The following is a 16954-nucleotide window of genomic DNA, read 5'->3' as shown; positions in this document are numbered from 1 at the left end:
CTTGGTGACATCTTTGTTCGGAAGTAAACCTGTAGTTATTCTTAATCAACTCATATTCGTTTCCACTGATTGTTGGTACGTCGATTCAACTTGATTTTAGGTATTGCTGGTGTTCTCAAAGATCGAAATGGTACCAGTTCTTGCTTGGATGAATCCAGTAAACTTTACAAAGTGCCTGTTCTGTCTTGTACTTTTGACATAGGAGAAGCTGTTTGGGATTGCATGAGTAGTTGCTAGATAAGAAGATAAAGATGTCGACGAAGGATACGTTTCTTTAAGTACTGGCTACCATTTTTGGATGAAATAAGGAAATACTGGTCATTAACCAGGGTCATCATGCATCATCATTAAGGGCGTGGAAGGAGAGATGGTTACAGAGCTGTTTTTGTGCAATTGTATGGAATCTAGTGGTAGTACCTATCTTTCCCGAAGGCGTTGTTTTCTTTAGACATTGACAGTTCGAGTGTGAACATGGTGTCCCTCGTTTCTTTTGAGTCCGTCCTTTTCATTCACTGACCTTCTTCATGTAAATGATACGTCCGCATTTCTTGGGACAAAAAATATCCTATATAAAATGTTAAGATTTCTTACGTGCATTTAAAGAATATTTCTACTCTATATAATGAAACCAATGAATGAAAAGACTTGAAAAACATTTTCCACAGACAAAAATGACTTTTACACTTGTGTACAAACTATAGTACTTCGAAAACTAATATACATTAATATTCCACCTTTACACTTAATATTTTAAACCAATATAAACAGACTATTATCACTAAGACTCAATAATGCAACTTAAGTTTGCTCTTGGATTCTCTGAAGTTCTAAAATTGGTGGATTTTACGAGGAATCGTGCGATATTACTTTTCTTTAGGCCTGTGCACTATCAGGTATTACATTTTCTGACGCAGACTTTGGATAATGTTTTCATTGTAACGTTTGTCGATCACTGTCATCATCGTTGCCTTCGTCATCATCATGACTGTGATCTCCACTACCACAATCAATACCACCACTACCATCATCATCATCATCATTCTTATCATCAACACATCATCATAATTCAAACAATTAAGCCAGCCATTTTATCAATATATAGTGTTTAACTAAATTGAATAACATTTATGTCAGCAAAAGCAGAGTAGGCCTATTTTGTAAATCACCTAATGCTGAGACTGATTTCGTCTTAACGGATTCGTCACGTATGACAATCACGTACTCGTCTTATTGTTGGAAGTCAAATTCTTTATATCTACTTATCTTGAAACACATTTCAACTTAATACTAACAACATATACCAGATGTTGTTTTGATGAATTTTATCAAAGAAATCCTAAACATATAAGTTTAGCTAGGTCAAACTTAGCTAGCATACTGTATTTAGTGATAATTCATTTCTTTTTACGGGGCCCCGAGTGGCCTAAAGCGCTGTCTGTTACGGATCACTGCTATCTCACCTCTGTCTGCGTGGGTTCGAGTCTCGGATTCAGCCAATGTGGGTATGTGAAAAGGCTTGCCAGTAGCTTCTCGTGGGTCGGTGGTTCTTTCCGGGGTTTTTCCAGGTTCTTCCTCCACCATTAATACTGACCGCCATTTATCGTGTGCTGAGTATATATATGAAAAATGGCGTTAAACCCTACAACAACAACAACATTTCTTTTGACTGGGTGATACTTGGCTAGCATAATGCATTTATGAGCAACATATTTCTTTTCTGCTGTGCTCTTAAACTTGTGTTTGTATAATTTTCCGTTCATCTTAATTCACCCTGTAATCCCGCGTAGTCTCATGGTTCTTACTTCGACTTAGTTTGCAGATAGAAAAGGATATTTCATCACTTACTTGGTGGAAACGGTCGAAGCTCAATAAGAGTGCATCATGGAATTCTCGTTAGCCCCTTTAAAGCCCTCCAAGATGATCTTGAAACTGACACTTTAATTGCTTGAGAACTGGTTAAGAGTGCTCAGATAACCAAAATCAGGTTGCCTTGATGCATCTTTGAAGTCAGCGTCGACAGCGTAATTTTAATCAAAGAAACGTGATACTAGTGCGGAATATTTTATGTATGTCAGTCCTCATGAAAAATGAGGTATTGCATTTTTGTTTGTCTTGTATCGAGTACAGAACACAAGACATAAACAGTTTATCATACAACCATGTTTCTCTTAGTCAACAGAAGATGTTGATGCTGACTTCATCAACTGCATTATGACTATATTACCATCTGTTTCGATACTGTTGAAGCAAATCCATATTATAAAAGCATTATTTAAAAAGAGTATGCAAGTTATGACAAAATGCATATATTTTTTACATATTTGTTTTACACTGATATATTTTTTCTAGTTTGAGCTACCTATCCACAGTGAAACCTACCTTAGCGGACTCGTTCATACTAATGACACCCTCTCATGAAGGATAACATGTATGTAACGTCGTCCTATTAGTAAGAGGGGTGGTTAATTGGATTTGGCTGGCGTTATCTAGGGAATGACCTCCTGGATTTTATAGCCCGGTGGGAGTAGAAAGAAAGAATATCAACAGCGAACTGAGCAAGACTATTGGGAAGAAACATTGCAATACGAGACACCTTACGCAAGAAAAATAAAAAATTGTAATCAATAAAAATTAATAGCAGCAACTTCAATTTAATCTAAGTAATGCCAACAGAATTTAGTAGCAGTGTCTAATTTGGATTTATTTCATCATGATAACAAGTGGTGAAAAGAGCGCAATGTCCACGACTGATTGCATCACCTTCCTTCCTTGACCGTGTATTAACGTCTTCTTATTTCCTTGAATCTTCCTATTCCGAACGCTTCACCCATGCTGGACTTCCTAGTCCTTTATTATGAACTCGTCACTTCTTTCTTCAGACTCCCGTCTTCGGACTGTCCTGTCTATCCCCTGAAGGCTGTTCCTTAAAGGACAAAATTACCCATAGATCACTATAAGTATCACTTTCTATACGTACATAAAATTCCCTTACTTACGTTACTCAGAAGGATAAATAACCATCCGAACATAGCATAAATTCTGAAGTAATCCGATAGAACTTCATCCTCGCTTCATAGCGACCGGCCATAACTTAACACGTGAGCGGTGTATCTAACATTACCGTATCTCTTTACCTACGCTACCACATGCCCGATTACCATTGCATAAAAGTCACAAAATTCTATATCACAGCAATTCCTAACCTACAAGATTAGTTAAACATAGACGCTAGCCTTTCAAGGTTAACCTGGCATGGGGGGGGGGGAGGAAAGAAGAACGGTCGCAGTGACCATTCACAATTGCTTTTCTGGCTTAAATCGGATAAAATTTTAATGCTCAATGTATTAAATTTTAAGGTTCAGTACAATTCAAAATTTGACACTTTAAAATGTATAATCCCCTTCTCTGTAAAATTCAATCTTTATGTAAATGATACATGTCTATGTATCATATCGGAAAAGATCAGATAAATGACACTCACTCATATACAATAACACCTATAAACCCTTCTCTTAGTTTCACTTTGATATTCAACCTTTATACAGAGACATTTTTCGTCAAAGGACACAATTTGTAATCCCATGTATTTCTATCATTATATCAATCTATTCAGAAGTCAGTACATGAGGAAACTGAGAGATGTTTACGCTTTAGAATGGACTGGCACTGTTTGGACACAAGAGTGCAGAGACCAAACATCTGGGTAGCCCTTTAAGCACAAACTGTAGTAATAAATAATGACAATGAGCACGTTCACAGGTGTAAAGAGAATGAAAGAAGGAAATACAAATAAAGGATTGTAACTTGTACCATAGTCAGATAGAATTTTGTGATATACATGACCTGCTATTTCGTTTTATGTTGTTATTGTTGTACTGAGTACTTTGTTCTGGATCATATAATAGATTCTATCGTATTTATCTCATTGTCCAATATTCCATCTATTTTCTATCTACATGTCGCCATTTACATATACGTAAATTGCAGGCACACACAAACGCACGCATGCGCACTCGCAAGCACGCATGCATAAACACACACGCGAGCATGTCTGTGATAGAAATTAAAATATATAATATTTTACCCTAATAACAATGGGATAAGTAATCCACACGATTTAGTTAATCCAAATGATGAATGCTTAAAAAGGCTATCTAAAGCTTATTTTATGTTTTTAAAATAAAGAATACCCATAAATATATTAATGAGGTGTCTTGCACTTCCTGGTAGGGCTATTACATTTAATGAATTGTATTACACCTGTTGCAAGGTTCTTAATGATGGTCATTTGTGTTATTTTATACACCCTTCATACCCAAGGAAAATTCTACATTTGAAAGATGAAATTGCAGGCCTGGTGCGTAGAAGTGTCTGTTTTCAGGTTCTTGAGATATACACATATTTATTTAAATTATCTGCTTGAAATTAGACACAGTGTACCGTGTACGTTTTTTTAAAGAACAAAACACAGAAACGTAAAATAGATGAAGATTCATTGATGCAAACTTCCTATCCGTCAGTCTATCTATCTGTCTTCATTCTTACCAGCCAAAACAAACGATCTTCCCACCTTGTCTATTTACCTAGGTCTTTTCCTACTTTACGTATTACCTAACTACCCATCCACCAGTTTCCTTCAGTCACAATCTTATTAGTGTTTCAAAATTCTAGTCATGATATAAACAAAATATTTAACGAAAAGTATTCCTTGTAAACATGTATGTATTTACTTGGTGTGAATTTGAAAACAGATATCAATCTTTTGAAAGTTCAGGGACATAAGGGCAATCTCAAAGAAGGGAGGTGATTTTTTTTTTTAATTCCAGAATCGTTTTATTTTACTATCAGTCATGTTTTCTCAGTGACCGAACTAACATTTGCACTTTGAAACGTGACTTACTCGGTTAAAAAGTTACACAAGAAAACAAGGCTGAATATATAAGCAGAGGACTCAAACGGATTCATTTAAAGCAGCAAGAAATTACAAGAATCGTTTGAATTTGAAAACTCCAGTGAAAAAGCGTGAAGATGTATTTGATATACGTGTTACTGCTAACAGCGATCATGAGTACTTGTAAGTAAATATTTTCTAAACTTCATGTGCTTTAAATGTAGGTTTTGTTTGGAATTGCATTTTATCTAATGTAAAGAAGAAAAAAAGCAAAGCAGAAAATTCTTCATACATTTAAATGATATTCCACATTTCTGTACTTCTTAAAGCATGGTCTAAAGTGCATGTCATTGTGGTTATGGAAATTCATTCACTCAAAAATAATTAAATTAAATATTAATTGTTGTTCTGAAATTTAATGTCAAAATAGTTTAGCCAAAGCCTGTTCAATTCTAATCTTGAATTCTATGCACTTTAGATATAATTAAAAAGCTTCCCGAACGAAATTTTTTGATTGCTATAGAACTTTACAATGTTAACCAGGTACTAAAGTGGGTCAAGAAAAGTAGATGTCGGATCTATCATAACAAATAAAAGGATAGTACGAGTCTGTTTTCAACAACTTTCATTGTGACACCCCAGTACGCGATACTCATTACGTTTTCTACTAGAGCACATAGAAATATGGAATTACAAGGATCCAAATAATGTGAATAATTTAAATATATTTGTAATCAAATTCTAAAATATGACACCCATTACTGGAATAGTCGCTTCTGAACGCTTATATGATCTGTCACATTTACTATAGCTGATGCTGTACAGACAGAATGATTTGACTTAGGACGGTTAAAGAAAACTTACAAATAGCTTCGATTCCAATTTGCTGTTTGAATCGGTAGGGTAATTATTTTTAAACATAAGCAATTTGAATTTTTTTTAAAATATTTAAAAAATCACAATGGTTATGTGACTTTTTATTTTTATTTACCATTTCCAGCAATATGATACGTTAAGCTTAAATTTCACCAACAGAACTTACGTCTAGACTAAGTTTTAAGTCTAGAATCGAATGCTCATATAGCTATATAGTCCGAGTTTCCTCTGACCCTTGCCACCCCATTTTTGATATTTGGACCTTGATGTTGGGGTGTAGGAGCAGAGTCCACTGCCTATTGAAAAGCTGGTATAGGATAGCCACTTACTAGCCGGCCTAGCAAACTTGATTGACCTTTCATCTAGATATACCTGCATGAAATAGATATGAATATGATCTATTTTCTCAAAAATTGCAAGCATATCATTCATGTCTTTAACCTGCAGATAGAAGAGACGAAAGTACATCGTTGCTGAATTTTGACCAAGGCCGGCTAGTAAGTGGCTACCTTATTCCGACACTAAATGGTGTCGGCAAATTCCAACTTTTCGATAGGTAGTTTTGACACTACACCCCAACATCAATGTCCAGATATAAAAATGGGGTGGCAAGGGTCAGAGGAAACTCGGACTAATGGCTATACTAAATTTAAGGCTTATGTTAAACTGAATCCAGACCCGTATTAATTTCTTCGTTTACACCTATCGGGAAGCCCGAGACCTTTTCCCTCGCATGCAGGAAAAAGACATCGGATGTACATGGTAGCTATTTAGAACTGCCTTCAAGCCCCTGGTCAGTTTGTCTATCGAAGATGTCGTTACCGATGTTCTTTGGTGGATCTTTATTACAATTTGTGCTCTCAGTATTTAAACCTATTCTTAGCAGGGTATTATTCATTTTTATCTGATGGTAGATTTGTGATCTCACTCGAAAAATTTCACTTTATAATTTCCTTTAATTTGTCTTCATAATCGCCCATACTAAAAAGGAGCATTTGTTCATATACTGTTAAGTTGGAGTTTCTTTCCACAACTGATTTATTAAAAGGTGAACACTTCCACGTGAAAGTCACTTGAATCGTTTCCAGATTTGTGCCCTTACCTGTGTAGTTGCATAATGTGAATGTTAGATTGTTAAGCAAATTATAGTCCTCTTCGCCTCAAGCATCAGAAGTCTCAAAAATAAATTTTCATGGAAGTGATTTAGTAGCAAAAATTTTCGGACAGAAAATGCCCCAAAACCTTGTATTGGATATCTATAACATTATTTGAAAGAAAAAATTATTTTGAGATAAAAGGAAAGAAAAGTTCGTAGTTCATAAGAAAATAATAATGGTCGGTACCTTATATTAGAAGAATTTGCTACGTGTATGATAATTGTTGTATATTTTGTAATCTAAAAACTGTTTTAAAAAAATTTGGATGATTAGGATCAAATCAAAGCTAACACGCTAAAAGACAGTTTGCTGACATTAGAGAGCGTGTTGATAATAATAGAAAAGTGTTGACACTGAATCGTACAATTGACTAACCACTCTATTAATATAATAGGCAGGGAAAATTTGAATGTAATGACAACACCAGGACAATATATTTATCAGGGATGATAAGCAAACATAAAATGCACTTGTTTAAGAGACGATCAAATATTTAGTGGACCTGAGAAATCTAGGAACATTCAAACAGAAAACAACTGCTTTCCTGAAAATATTAGGATGATTCGCAGTCTTAAAAAGGAATACGTATACTGAACATTTTAACTCACGTTAGTAAATAACTCAATAAATGACATATTTTAGTTTGCTGTTTTAATTCGAAATGTTCCTGAAAGTTGCAATTGGCTCAAATATTTTTCACAAATCTTGTTTGGCCACAACGTGTAAACCATGTGATAATAGGACCATAGAATAAATATACTTATAGAGTGTATTAGCAGTATTCAAAATTAAATTACGATAAATACAACTGTGCTGTAATAATGATAATAACAACTTTTAAAAATATATTTTGTGAAGAAAAATGAAAACATCCTGAATATATCATTAAATCTGTGATAAGATTACCCGAGAAATTTATATATAATCCAAATCATCTGGCGAATCAGAATTTTTTCCAGTTTACTGGATCCAGCACACACACACACACACACACACACACACATATATATATATATATATATATATATATATATATATATATATATATATATATATATATATATATATATATATATATATACACTGTTTCAGTAGTAGGAATGTACGAATCAGTAGGAGTAATGAAACAATATTTTAATTTGCAATCAATTTTTTATATAAAAAGAAATAAAGGTAAACCAGGTTATAAATCCATACCATACGGACTGTATATCTTTAACTCCAGGTTCAGGTGCGATTTCACGAGAAAGGCTGACGAAAGATCTTCTCGAAAACTATGTCAAAAGCGTGAAACCGGAACCTTCCGATGGCTCCCGTTTCAACGTCACCCTCGGGCTCACACTACAGAATCTTGATCACGTGGTAAGTACTGGCATCATATTTGGTTATTTCCACAAGATAAATGTCAGAACTGTTGCTACCATAACCACGATCACCATCCTTAATATTACTGCTGTAAACTGCATCGGTTTTTGCTGCTACTACGACCATTATCACCACCAATGTCTGATTCCATTGTTATGTATGTTTTATATACAGTGCAATTTGAAAACTATTATTCTTGTTTATTATTTTAAAAAAGAAACTGGTAGTGAGGCTAAATGGTGAAGTGAATAATTTTGTTACGTAGAGTTGGTTTGTACTTGAGATGACACCAAAAACTCATGATTAAAAACATTAAATTATGAAAGCACTAAATACCCTGTGCAGCACGTGCGGTTACGTGAAGAGTCCAGTTAGATCTGATATCGACTCTTAGGCATGATCGCCGATACAAATCTAGTTGTCGGTTAATAAAAGACAAAGTATGGAACAAAACCGGGAATTATATTGATGTGGTTGAAAATTTTAATTAACTTGATTTTGTCATATGCTGAAAAATGGTCTTAAACCCAGAACAACAACTTAAATTGAATTGAATTTATTGAAACTTTTTTATATTTATGTTGTTCCAATTTTGAATTACGCATCAAGTGTATGAGGTTTATAACAGGCAGACACCAGTTGACGTGTACAACGAAGGTTTTAAAACTGTTTGTTGAATATAAACAAAATCTACTTCCGACGTCGTTGTTTAAGGTGAACTTACAAGGATCTCGTCTGATTAAGTTATTTAAATATTGGTTTAGAATGACAAATTCTGCAAATATCACATGAAGCACTGCATACGGGAAGTTATATATTGAACATGAATGAAATAATAGGATCAACTGGGTTACACTTCTTGCAGATACACTAAACAGTTTCAGTTTTGGTGAAATGTGGATGGTTCCTAATTATGTAAATTGCTCGAAGTTTATACCACTTTTTAAACCAAGCGTTGTAAATGTTTTTTTCTATCAGACTGGAATAATAATTAAAACGTTTACAAAATTCGACCAATCTGTTTCTATATAAAGATATAAAAAGTGACTTTGGCATCAGAGATTATTTCTAGTTATTGTGTAACCATAAACATCAATCAGCTTTAACAAAACGCCATGTGTTTGTCCACAATATGAGAATTTAAACAAGGAGATACGAAATCAGTAAATCGATAAAAGCGAAAGATACTGTGACAACAATTATATTAAAAATGAATATCGTTTTCTTTTAGTATGTAGCCGCTTCGGTGGGCTAGTGGTTACAGCGTCCGTTTAGGTTGCGGATGTTCGTGGGTTTGAACCCCGACCGAATTATACCAAACACTTAAAAAAATTGTACTAACAGCTGCCTTGCTAGGCGCTCAGCATTAAGAGGTTAGTGTTGGGACTGATTGGCCTGGAGACAGGATGTGATTGGGTGGGACATCATGCTACATGTCTGCGGCATGACCCCCAGTGCCAGACATTACTATAAACTGCCGTATTGCAGACATCGTTGCGATATGGCTGAAAAACTGTCAAAGCTACGTTAAAAATATAAATCACACACACACACACACACACACACACACACACACCTACCTTTTAGTATGCCTTGTATATGCTAACATTTGTGTAAAGTTAATTCAATTGACGATAACCGTTGTGAGTTTTTGTTTTTAAATTATACATATAGATTTGGATAACGACGCCTTTTTTGTGATATGTAGTCTATGGAAATTCTTATGTTAATGAAATACGTAATTGAATATACTATTCAATGAACCTATAAAATCTACACTGACCGGTACATAAACAGACTAGCACTGATCCCCGTTCACCTCGCCATCAGCTCGTTCTCAAAATGTTCCGATCACCTTTACGTATATGCATTTATCTTCGTTTACCAGGATGACGATAAAAGGATGATAGAAACTCATTCATACGTAGATCACAGATGGAGAGACGAACGATTAGCTTGGGAGCCTTCCGACTACGATGACGTGCGCGTACTGCATCTGCCAGCGGACTCTGTATGGATTCCAGATGTTGTTTTATTCAACAAGTAAGCACACTTTGACCATCGTTAACAATATTTATAGGTGACTGCATTAGTATGGGAGAATATGAACGATGATATACAGTACGGCCTTGGGAGTGCAGTTTATCCATCAGACAAAACGAGTTCATATTTTCCCATACAAATGCAGTAACCTTTTTATTATATGCTCATTTTCTTCTTCTACCTAAGGCTTAATTATATAAACAAAAACATGCTACAAGAACCAAAGTAGCTGAATGTATTCCGTATTCCAAACGAATTAGACAAGCGTAGATTTCTCATTACACAACAAGAACATTATTAATGCGCACATAACTCCACCCAGATAAATTTGAACTTAGTCGCGCGCTAGACTTAACTTGCGATAGAAAATGGCGTTTTGGTCTACTTAAAATTGAAATTTGGAGTCATAATGTGAACGTTTGCGCATTGCAACAACTTTTCCTTTTGATCTGGAATGAAAAGATTGTTATACTTTTGTCGATGCTACGAAATTTCCTGATTATGGACTGGATTTATCTGTGTCAGTTCTACATGAAGTACATCGGATTTCAACAGCGTGTTGACATCTGCAAGTGTGTTTCTGTTCTGTCATTGAATGTTTGAAATTATTATGTTGGTACAATATGAAATCTTTCAATTGCAGTTATTAAAAAGACGCTATGGAATATAATGTTGATTTCATTTTGAGTGCAGTAAGGAGGATGTAATTACACTTTGAATACTATCGAAAATACAGGACAATTTCGAAATCTGTAATCAAGCTCGAGAACCCATGACATAGGTCATGTAATTCGGATTTGCAGAACTAACCACATTTTGAGAAAATTCGGAATGTAAAACTGTAAGTATATTTTTTGCCATTCTTATTACCAGCTAAAGAAGACAGTTTATGCCTTGTCACTTGCATGTTATTTGTAAGGACCCTCTCTGGCGTCTATAGCTAGACTAAATCCGAAACATTTTATGAAAAAGTTAACGCGGAATATGGCAAAGCAACTGGTATGTGGCAGTTTACGAATCATCTGCTTTCGTTGATTCAGTTGGTTTACTTCATCCAAGAAAAATAAACTAAATCAAAAGTGCTGGCGTCGGCGTCCATTGTTTGTTCCTTTATTCACATGAGTCCAATATGAATTCAACGTGAGTTCAATATCGTAAAATACTGCACGTATCTAACAATGTAAAGTTAATGAAGAAAAAAATGAGCATATAATAGTACATCATTCAGAAGTTAGTGTGACGTCATAATATATATTTATCTAATCTTATGGTATTATTTGGCATTACGTGTGACATTTAAAGCAATATCGAAATGTGGATTCGTTTTGGGAATTGATGTCATAATTTTAATATTATCAAACCACCGACATTCGTACAGATATGTAAGGATGTTATTTGTATGTTACAAAAATGAATATGGTACATATATTTATATATTTATATGGTTGATTGAAATTTTAATTGATAACAACATAAACTTGTTTAAATATTCTGCTTTTCCGCCCAACAAGATACTCAAAAGCATGATCTCTTTCAGTTTAATGGTTTAGAACTTGACAGTGTCACGTGACGTCCTGTCAATTAATTTTAATTTAAAAGGAATGCATATTATTATGAACTGAACCCAAAATAATCCTGAAAAAGTTCTATTGAAGTCCAAACGAATGAAATATTTCGTATTTATTTCAGATCCATGAACCAACACCCTGACTTGTCAAAATGGCGTTGTCCATAACTCATCTGAATAATTCACAAATAGTTCCAAAATAATATTATAGCCCGATGAGCACTGTCAATTTCCACTGAATAATCCAAACACGTTTTTCCTCTCAGATAATATCTCCATACAACATGAAATACGTCTGCTGATTGATGTTACAACAGCAAAAGAAGCAATAAGAATCAGAAAACTACCCAGTCCGAGCAACTTATATACAAGCGAAAAAGCTAAAACACGCACATCATCGTTACTTCTATGTGACAAACTGCATATTTCCAACATCGTAAAAGAACTCATATGATTTATCATATCCAATGGGTCCTAACTTAATTCATCTAACATAGCACCTGTCTCGGTATTCATTTTTATTATTTCGCTACTGCTGTCCGTGTATCGAGGTCACAGTATTCGGACATGTATTGGCAAACAATACAAATTAAAAAAAACGGATACCGACGCACAGGAAGCGCGATTTAATCAGAAAGAGGCCGACCTGGAACAATTATCTAGTTAGCAATGGATAATCTGTACAATTACAAATCTTCCAAACTGCCAAATTTTCATTTAATTTAAATGAGACTTTTATTGCTTACTCACAACAACTTATTACTTAATTAAAACTATTCTGTCAGTCACCTTGATTAAACATGTGCTTAAGCCAATTAGCAGGAGGAGCATTTACCAATTTATCTGAAACGTAGATTAGTTTCCGGTCATGCGGCTACGTTTTATATATCAAAATATTCTACAAGTGTAACATTTTAGCAAATTTAACGAGATCACTGTAAGCATGAAAATATCTTTTCACGGTAAATATTATGGTACAGACTGCAATACATTTAGTTCATCATTTAGTATCCAATATACAGTAACATATTAACCCATTTTGATGACAAAATATGCTGTTCTCAGTTTAGTTGCCAATACTCATTCAACCGCATGGTCAAGGCAGGTACGCGTTACTTTAGTTAAATTTCGATCGAAGTTTATAATAATCACACAACTCTGGTCATTTTGTTACTTAAACGTAGTTTACTTTTTCAGATTTTTGATTTAAGAAAATATTTTCAGATAACAAGGAGGAGATAACTCCAAATAGATCGACGACCAGAAAATCTTGTTCATATCGTTCTGTGCATATCTTGAAACATTCTGGCCTTCATTTATGACATGTCGCCCATATTCCCTGTAACTCGAGTGTTGCTTTTGGTGCATGATAAACACAAGCAATCAAACTAAGTCTATTGGCTATTTCCTCTCTGATTTTAAGCAATCATTTCGTCGAAGCAATAGAAAGTAATAGAACTGTTTGGCCCTCACAGTTTAGTAATCATGGCTTGATTTAAACTTAGATCATCGTCATAATCATGACTTTCATCGTCGTAGTTTTTATGTAGCATGATTTTTCATCTACTTCCAGTGCTGGTGACGACTATAAGCCAATCATAGGCATGACAGTCTTAGTGTTCAGCGATGGAACCATCAATTATATACCTCCATACCATCTCAAGAGTTTTTGCGAAACAGGCAAACAACCGCTTGGAGTTTCCAACAAAATGAATATTGACCGCTATGATGAAATTGTCTGCAAACTGACATTCTTATCTTGGATGTATGATAGACAAGAGATGAACCTTGTGAACCGTTCATCGCAGATAGACATGTCAGAATTTAGACGGTTCCCCGCCGATAAATTTCAAGTGAAGAGCACAAGCGTGCAAGTGGAGCCGAAGAAATTCCCGTGTTGTCCCGAGCCATACGATGTCGCTACGTTTACCATCGTTCTGAGCAGCGACCCAAAGTACTACCATGACAGTGCTCCAATAAGCCATTATAACTCACAGGATTTCGATGATCATCACCAAAGCGTGTAGGATAGGTTTTGATCTATTTTAATGCAAGAGAAAAAAATCACTTGCAACTCCTAATTTTCATGCTCGCTTCCCAGCAAATGCATCTGAACACCAGCTGTTTAGCCAATACAGTTCTACAGCTTTTCTCTTATTTCATGGAGCTTATCAAACAGAGTTAAATAAATTGCTTTGCACTTGATCAAAGCTTCGTGTTATTACATGTGTATCTGGTATGCACGGCATCTCTGACCGATGTTGTTTCTTGAAGACATAAAATTATAGCTACCGTAATACATGTATAACAGAGCATTCATCTCTCTCTCTCTCTCTCTCTCTCTCTCTCTCTCTCTCTCTCTCTCTCTGTGCTATGATGATAGGCATATATAGTGACATATGTATATTTATCACACAACTTTCACCTTTTCAGAGCTGTAACGTCGTGTCGAAATTGGTCCACATGAGGTAAGGCCATACAGCATTATCACTAAATAATAAGTGCGTATGGTTGTTTTGTGGGTTTTAACGACACTTTAGGAACGTTTTTAGTTTTATAATGCTAAGGAAATGGGCTAAAAGTTGCTTTACCAAGCAAACACCAAGGCCGCCGATCTTACTTGGCCTGGACGTTTATCGAACTCGTGCATCTACGATTACGAGATCGGCACTCTATCACTGAGATACACATCGCTTAATAAGCTTCACTAACTAATACAATGTCAAAATAGTTTCCATTTAATATTTATGACTCTCACTGAATAGTCAACAATACTATAAACAATAGATCATGGACACAACGGAAAACTTAAATTCTGGAACCCCCATTGTAATTAAAAATGTTTCAATTTTGTCCCCTTCCCCCTTGGGTAGTTGCTACGTCACTGGTATACGCACACTCTATAAGTTGTTTGTGAAATATAATACTATTCTCTTCTTTTCGTTAAAGTCATATGAACTAAACACTCGTGTAATATCCCCGAAACATTCGACAAAAGAAAATACCTTTATTTAGCTTGAAGCATATAAGGGTTTATAATGGCTTGAAAACGGTCAGCTACCTTGGGTAGGGGTATGCTCTCATATGTCCTCTCCTCATCAAAAGACTGAGTGAGAAATGTGTCAGATAAAAGAATAATTTCCTTCTCAACATAAGTTTTGTCATCTCTTTTTGTCGTTACTCTGGTAACTACACAAGCAGGGTATAAATCAGGGATTGCATTTTCAATAGGATCAACATTTTGATCCAAATAAAGCTTGTTATTCACAAAATGATTTACCAAAACCTTTCCCCAATTAGGGCACAGCCTAGTAATAACAGAATACCCTCAATGGGAAAAAACATAATTTTTCCGACAGTCACGGGTCCTGAGACTAAGTCTGATGACAAATGTACACAATGGAGATGAATATGAACAAAGTCGCACTCTACTCCATGAATAAGAACACTTTCAGAAGACTTCTCATAAAAAGGCAAAGCACCTGATAATAAAAGCTTATGAGAAGCTCCTTTGTCCCTTCAAGTTTTAATAAGAATATAATTGGAAGAGTCCCCAATAAGTGATTTAGAGCACTTCAACAGGACTCGTTCATACTTCTCCATAATAAAATCAGACTGGGATTTGTTTGACCTAACAAATATATTGGTTTCAATACAAGACCGTGACCTGGATCTCTTGATTCTGTTGCTTATTTTTCAATTTTAGCAATCAGAAATAACCTGTCCTTTCTGCTTATAATAAGCGCCCTTTGGAAGAGTTCATGATTTTTTATTAGTCTGATCAGACGTTCGATTCCTTGAAGTTGTGCCTGATTGAGATTTAGAAGTACTCGTGTGAGTCCGTGATTGTTTCTTGCCAAAGAACTGTTAAAAAGTCATTTGCTTCAGGAAGATCGTAATGTCTGGAAAGCTCAAGCAACTCACCTTTTGCAAAAACTCTAATCTTTCCTGGTTAGGATGTTACCACTTTTGATGACGTTGTAAAAGCCTGCTGATCAAGTATTGATTTATCAAATATGTGAAATTAATATCTTTACCATGGACAAAGAAAATTCCGAACAAATTCAAAAGCAATTTTTTTTTCTCTCAAATATTTTAAAGAAATTAAAATCCTGGAGCAGCCCCAAAATTTGGTTACTACGAATCCATAGTCTTAAGCTAAATAACACATACAGCAAAGCAAACGTTTAATAAAATTCAACAAATAATTTACTTTCGCTTAGTTACAAAGTTAACAGGTAAGACGAACTTACAGTCTTGTGAATATTAAATCCCAAATAATAATATGTTCTATCACAAGTCCAAAGTCATAGAGTGATCCGAATGAATTTCAGCGGTGTTTCGAATAAATGTAAGTCATGAATCATATACCAGTAGTCTTGAAGTGCCGATGTACTAATTATGTTGATGTATCACAATGTCAATTATATAATCCATAATGTCTTTGAGTGTATTCACAACAATTCCAAAGTAGTACTATAGTCCAAACGTTAATTCCAATCTTGAACCAGTTGATGTACCAATATCCTTGATGTATCGATGCACCAAAAGGATATAATCCACAATGTGTTTGAAGGAATTCGCAATAATACAAAAGTGGTGCTTCAGTCCAAAAGTTAATAAGCTCTTGTAATTTCAATGAACATTTCAAATAAAAAAATTGGTATCAGTTAAAAGAGATTCCACCACAATTTGATCTTAAGACAGGAATGAATAATTGTTATCAGTTCCTTATATAAAAAAATTAAGAGAAAATAAAATTACCAAGACGATGGTCAGAAATTCGTTGCCTGAACCTTCTAAGAGAGAAATTGAACTCAAATTTCAATAATTAACTTATAACATGAACATGCCAAAAAGCAAATAAACAACATATTTTTCAAGGGAGAAACCGAGGTTCTGAACTCAAATCGAAGTAAACATAATTTTTTAAACCTTAACAATAGTCAGGTAGGCCAAAACTCCCATTGTAAATATGGACAAAGATCAAGCTCACAATACAGCTTAAAGATATATAACAATTTTCTATATCTCACTGTCCACCTGACCACATAT

The 16954-nt window shown here is 34.8% G+C and overlaps 1 protein-coding gene across 1 annotated transcript; it reads left to right on the top strand.

Annotated features, from left to right (window-relative positions):
• The first annotated feature begins 4916 nt into the window (after nt 1–4916).
• On the top strand, nt 4917–14109 carry LOC149785526 (neuronal acetylcholine receptor subunit alpha-6-like). The gene is made up of 4 exons (XM_089979332.1): nt 4917–5074; nt 8150–8286; nt 10178–10332; nt 13473–14109. Exons 1-4 carry the CDS (start codon nt 5029–5031, stop codon nt 13924–13926), a joined length of 792 nt encoding a protein of 263 aa, XP_089835458.1. The 5' UTR covers nt 4917–5028; the 3' UTR covers nt 13927–14109.
• The last annotated feature ends 2845 nt before the right edge of the window (nt 14110–16954 follow it).

This window comes from Sinohyriopsis cumingii, chromosome 13 (assembly GCF_028554795.1).
Source record: "Sinohyriopsis cumingii isolate HCF-2022 chromosome 13, ASM2855479v2, whole genome shotgun sequence".
NCBI lineage: Eukaryota > Metazoa > Mollusca > Bivalvia > Unionida > Unionidae > Sinohyriopsis > Sinohyriopsis cumingii.
This window is presented reverse-complemented; position numbering and strand designations above follow the sequence as displayed.

What these genes read in the sequence shown, in the direction of transcription:
- LOC149785526 (XM_089979332.1), top strand. Translation starts at nt 5,029, where the DNA reads ATGTATTTGATATACGTGTTACTGCTAACAGCGATCATGAGTACTT. An exon ending in TACAGAATCTTGATCACGTG is followed by an intron (nt 8,287 to 10,177) that starts GTAAGTACTGGC and finishes TTCGTTTACCAG; the next exon opens with GATGACGATAAAAGGATGAT. An exon ending in GATGTTGTTTTATTCAACAA is followed by an intron (nt 10,333 to 13,472) that starts GTAAGCACACTT and finishes ATCTACTTCCAG; the next exon opens with TGCTGGTGACGACTATAAGC.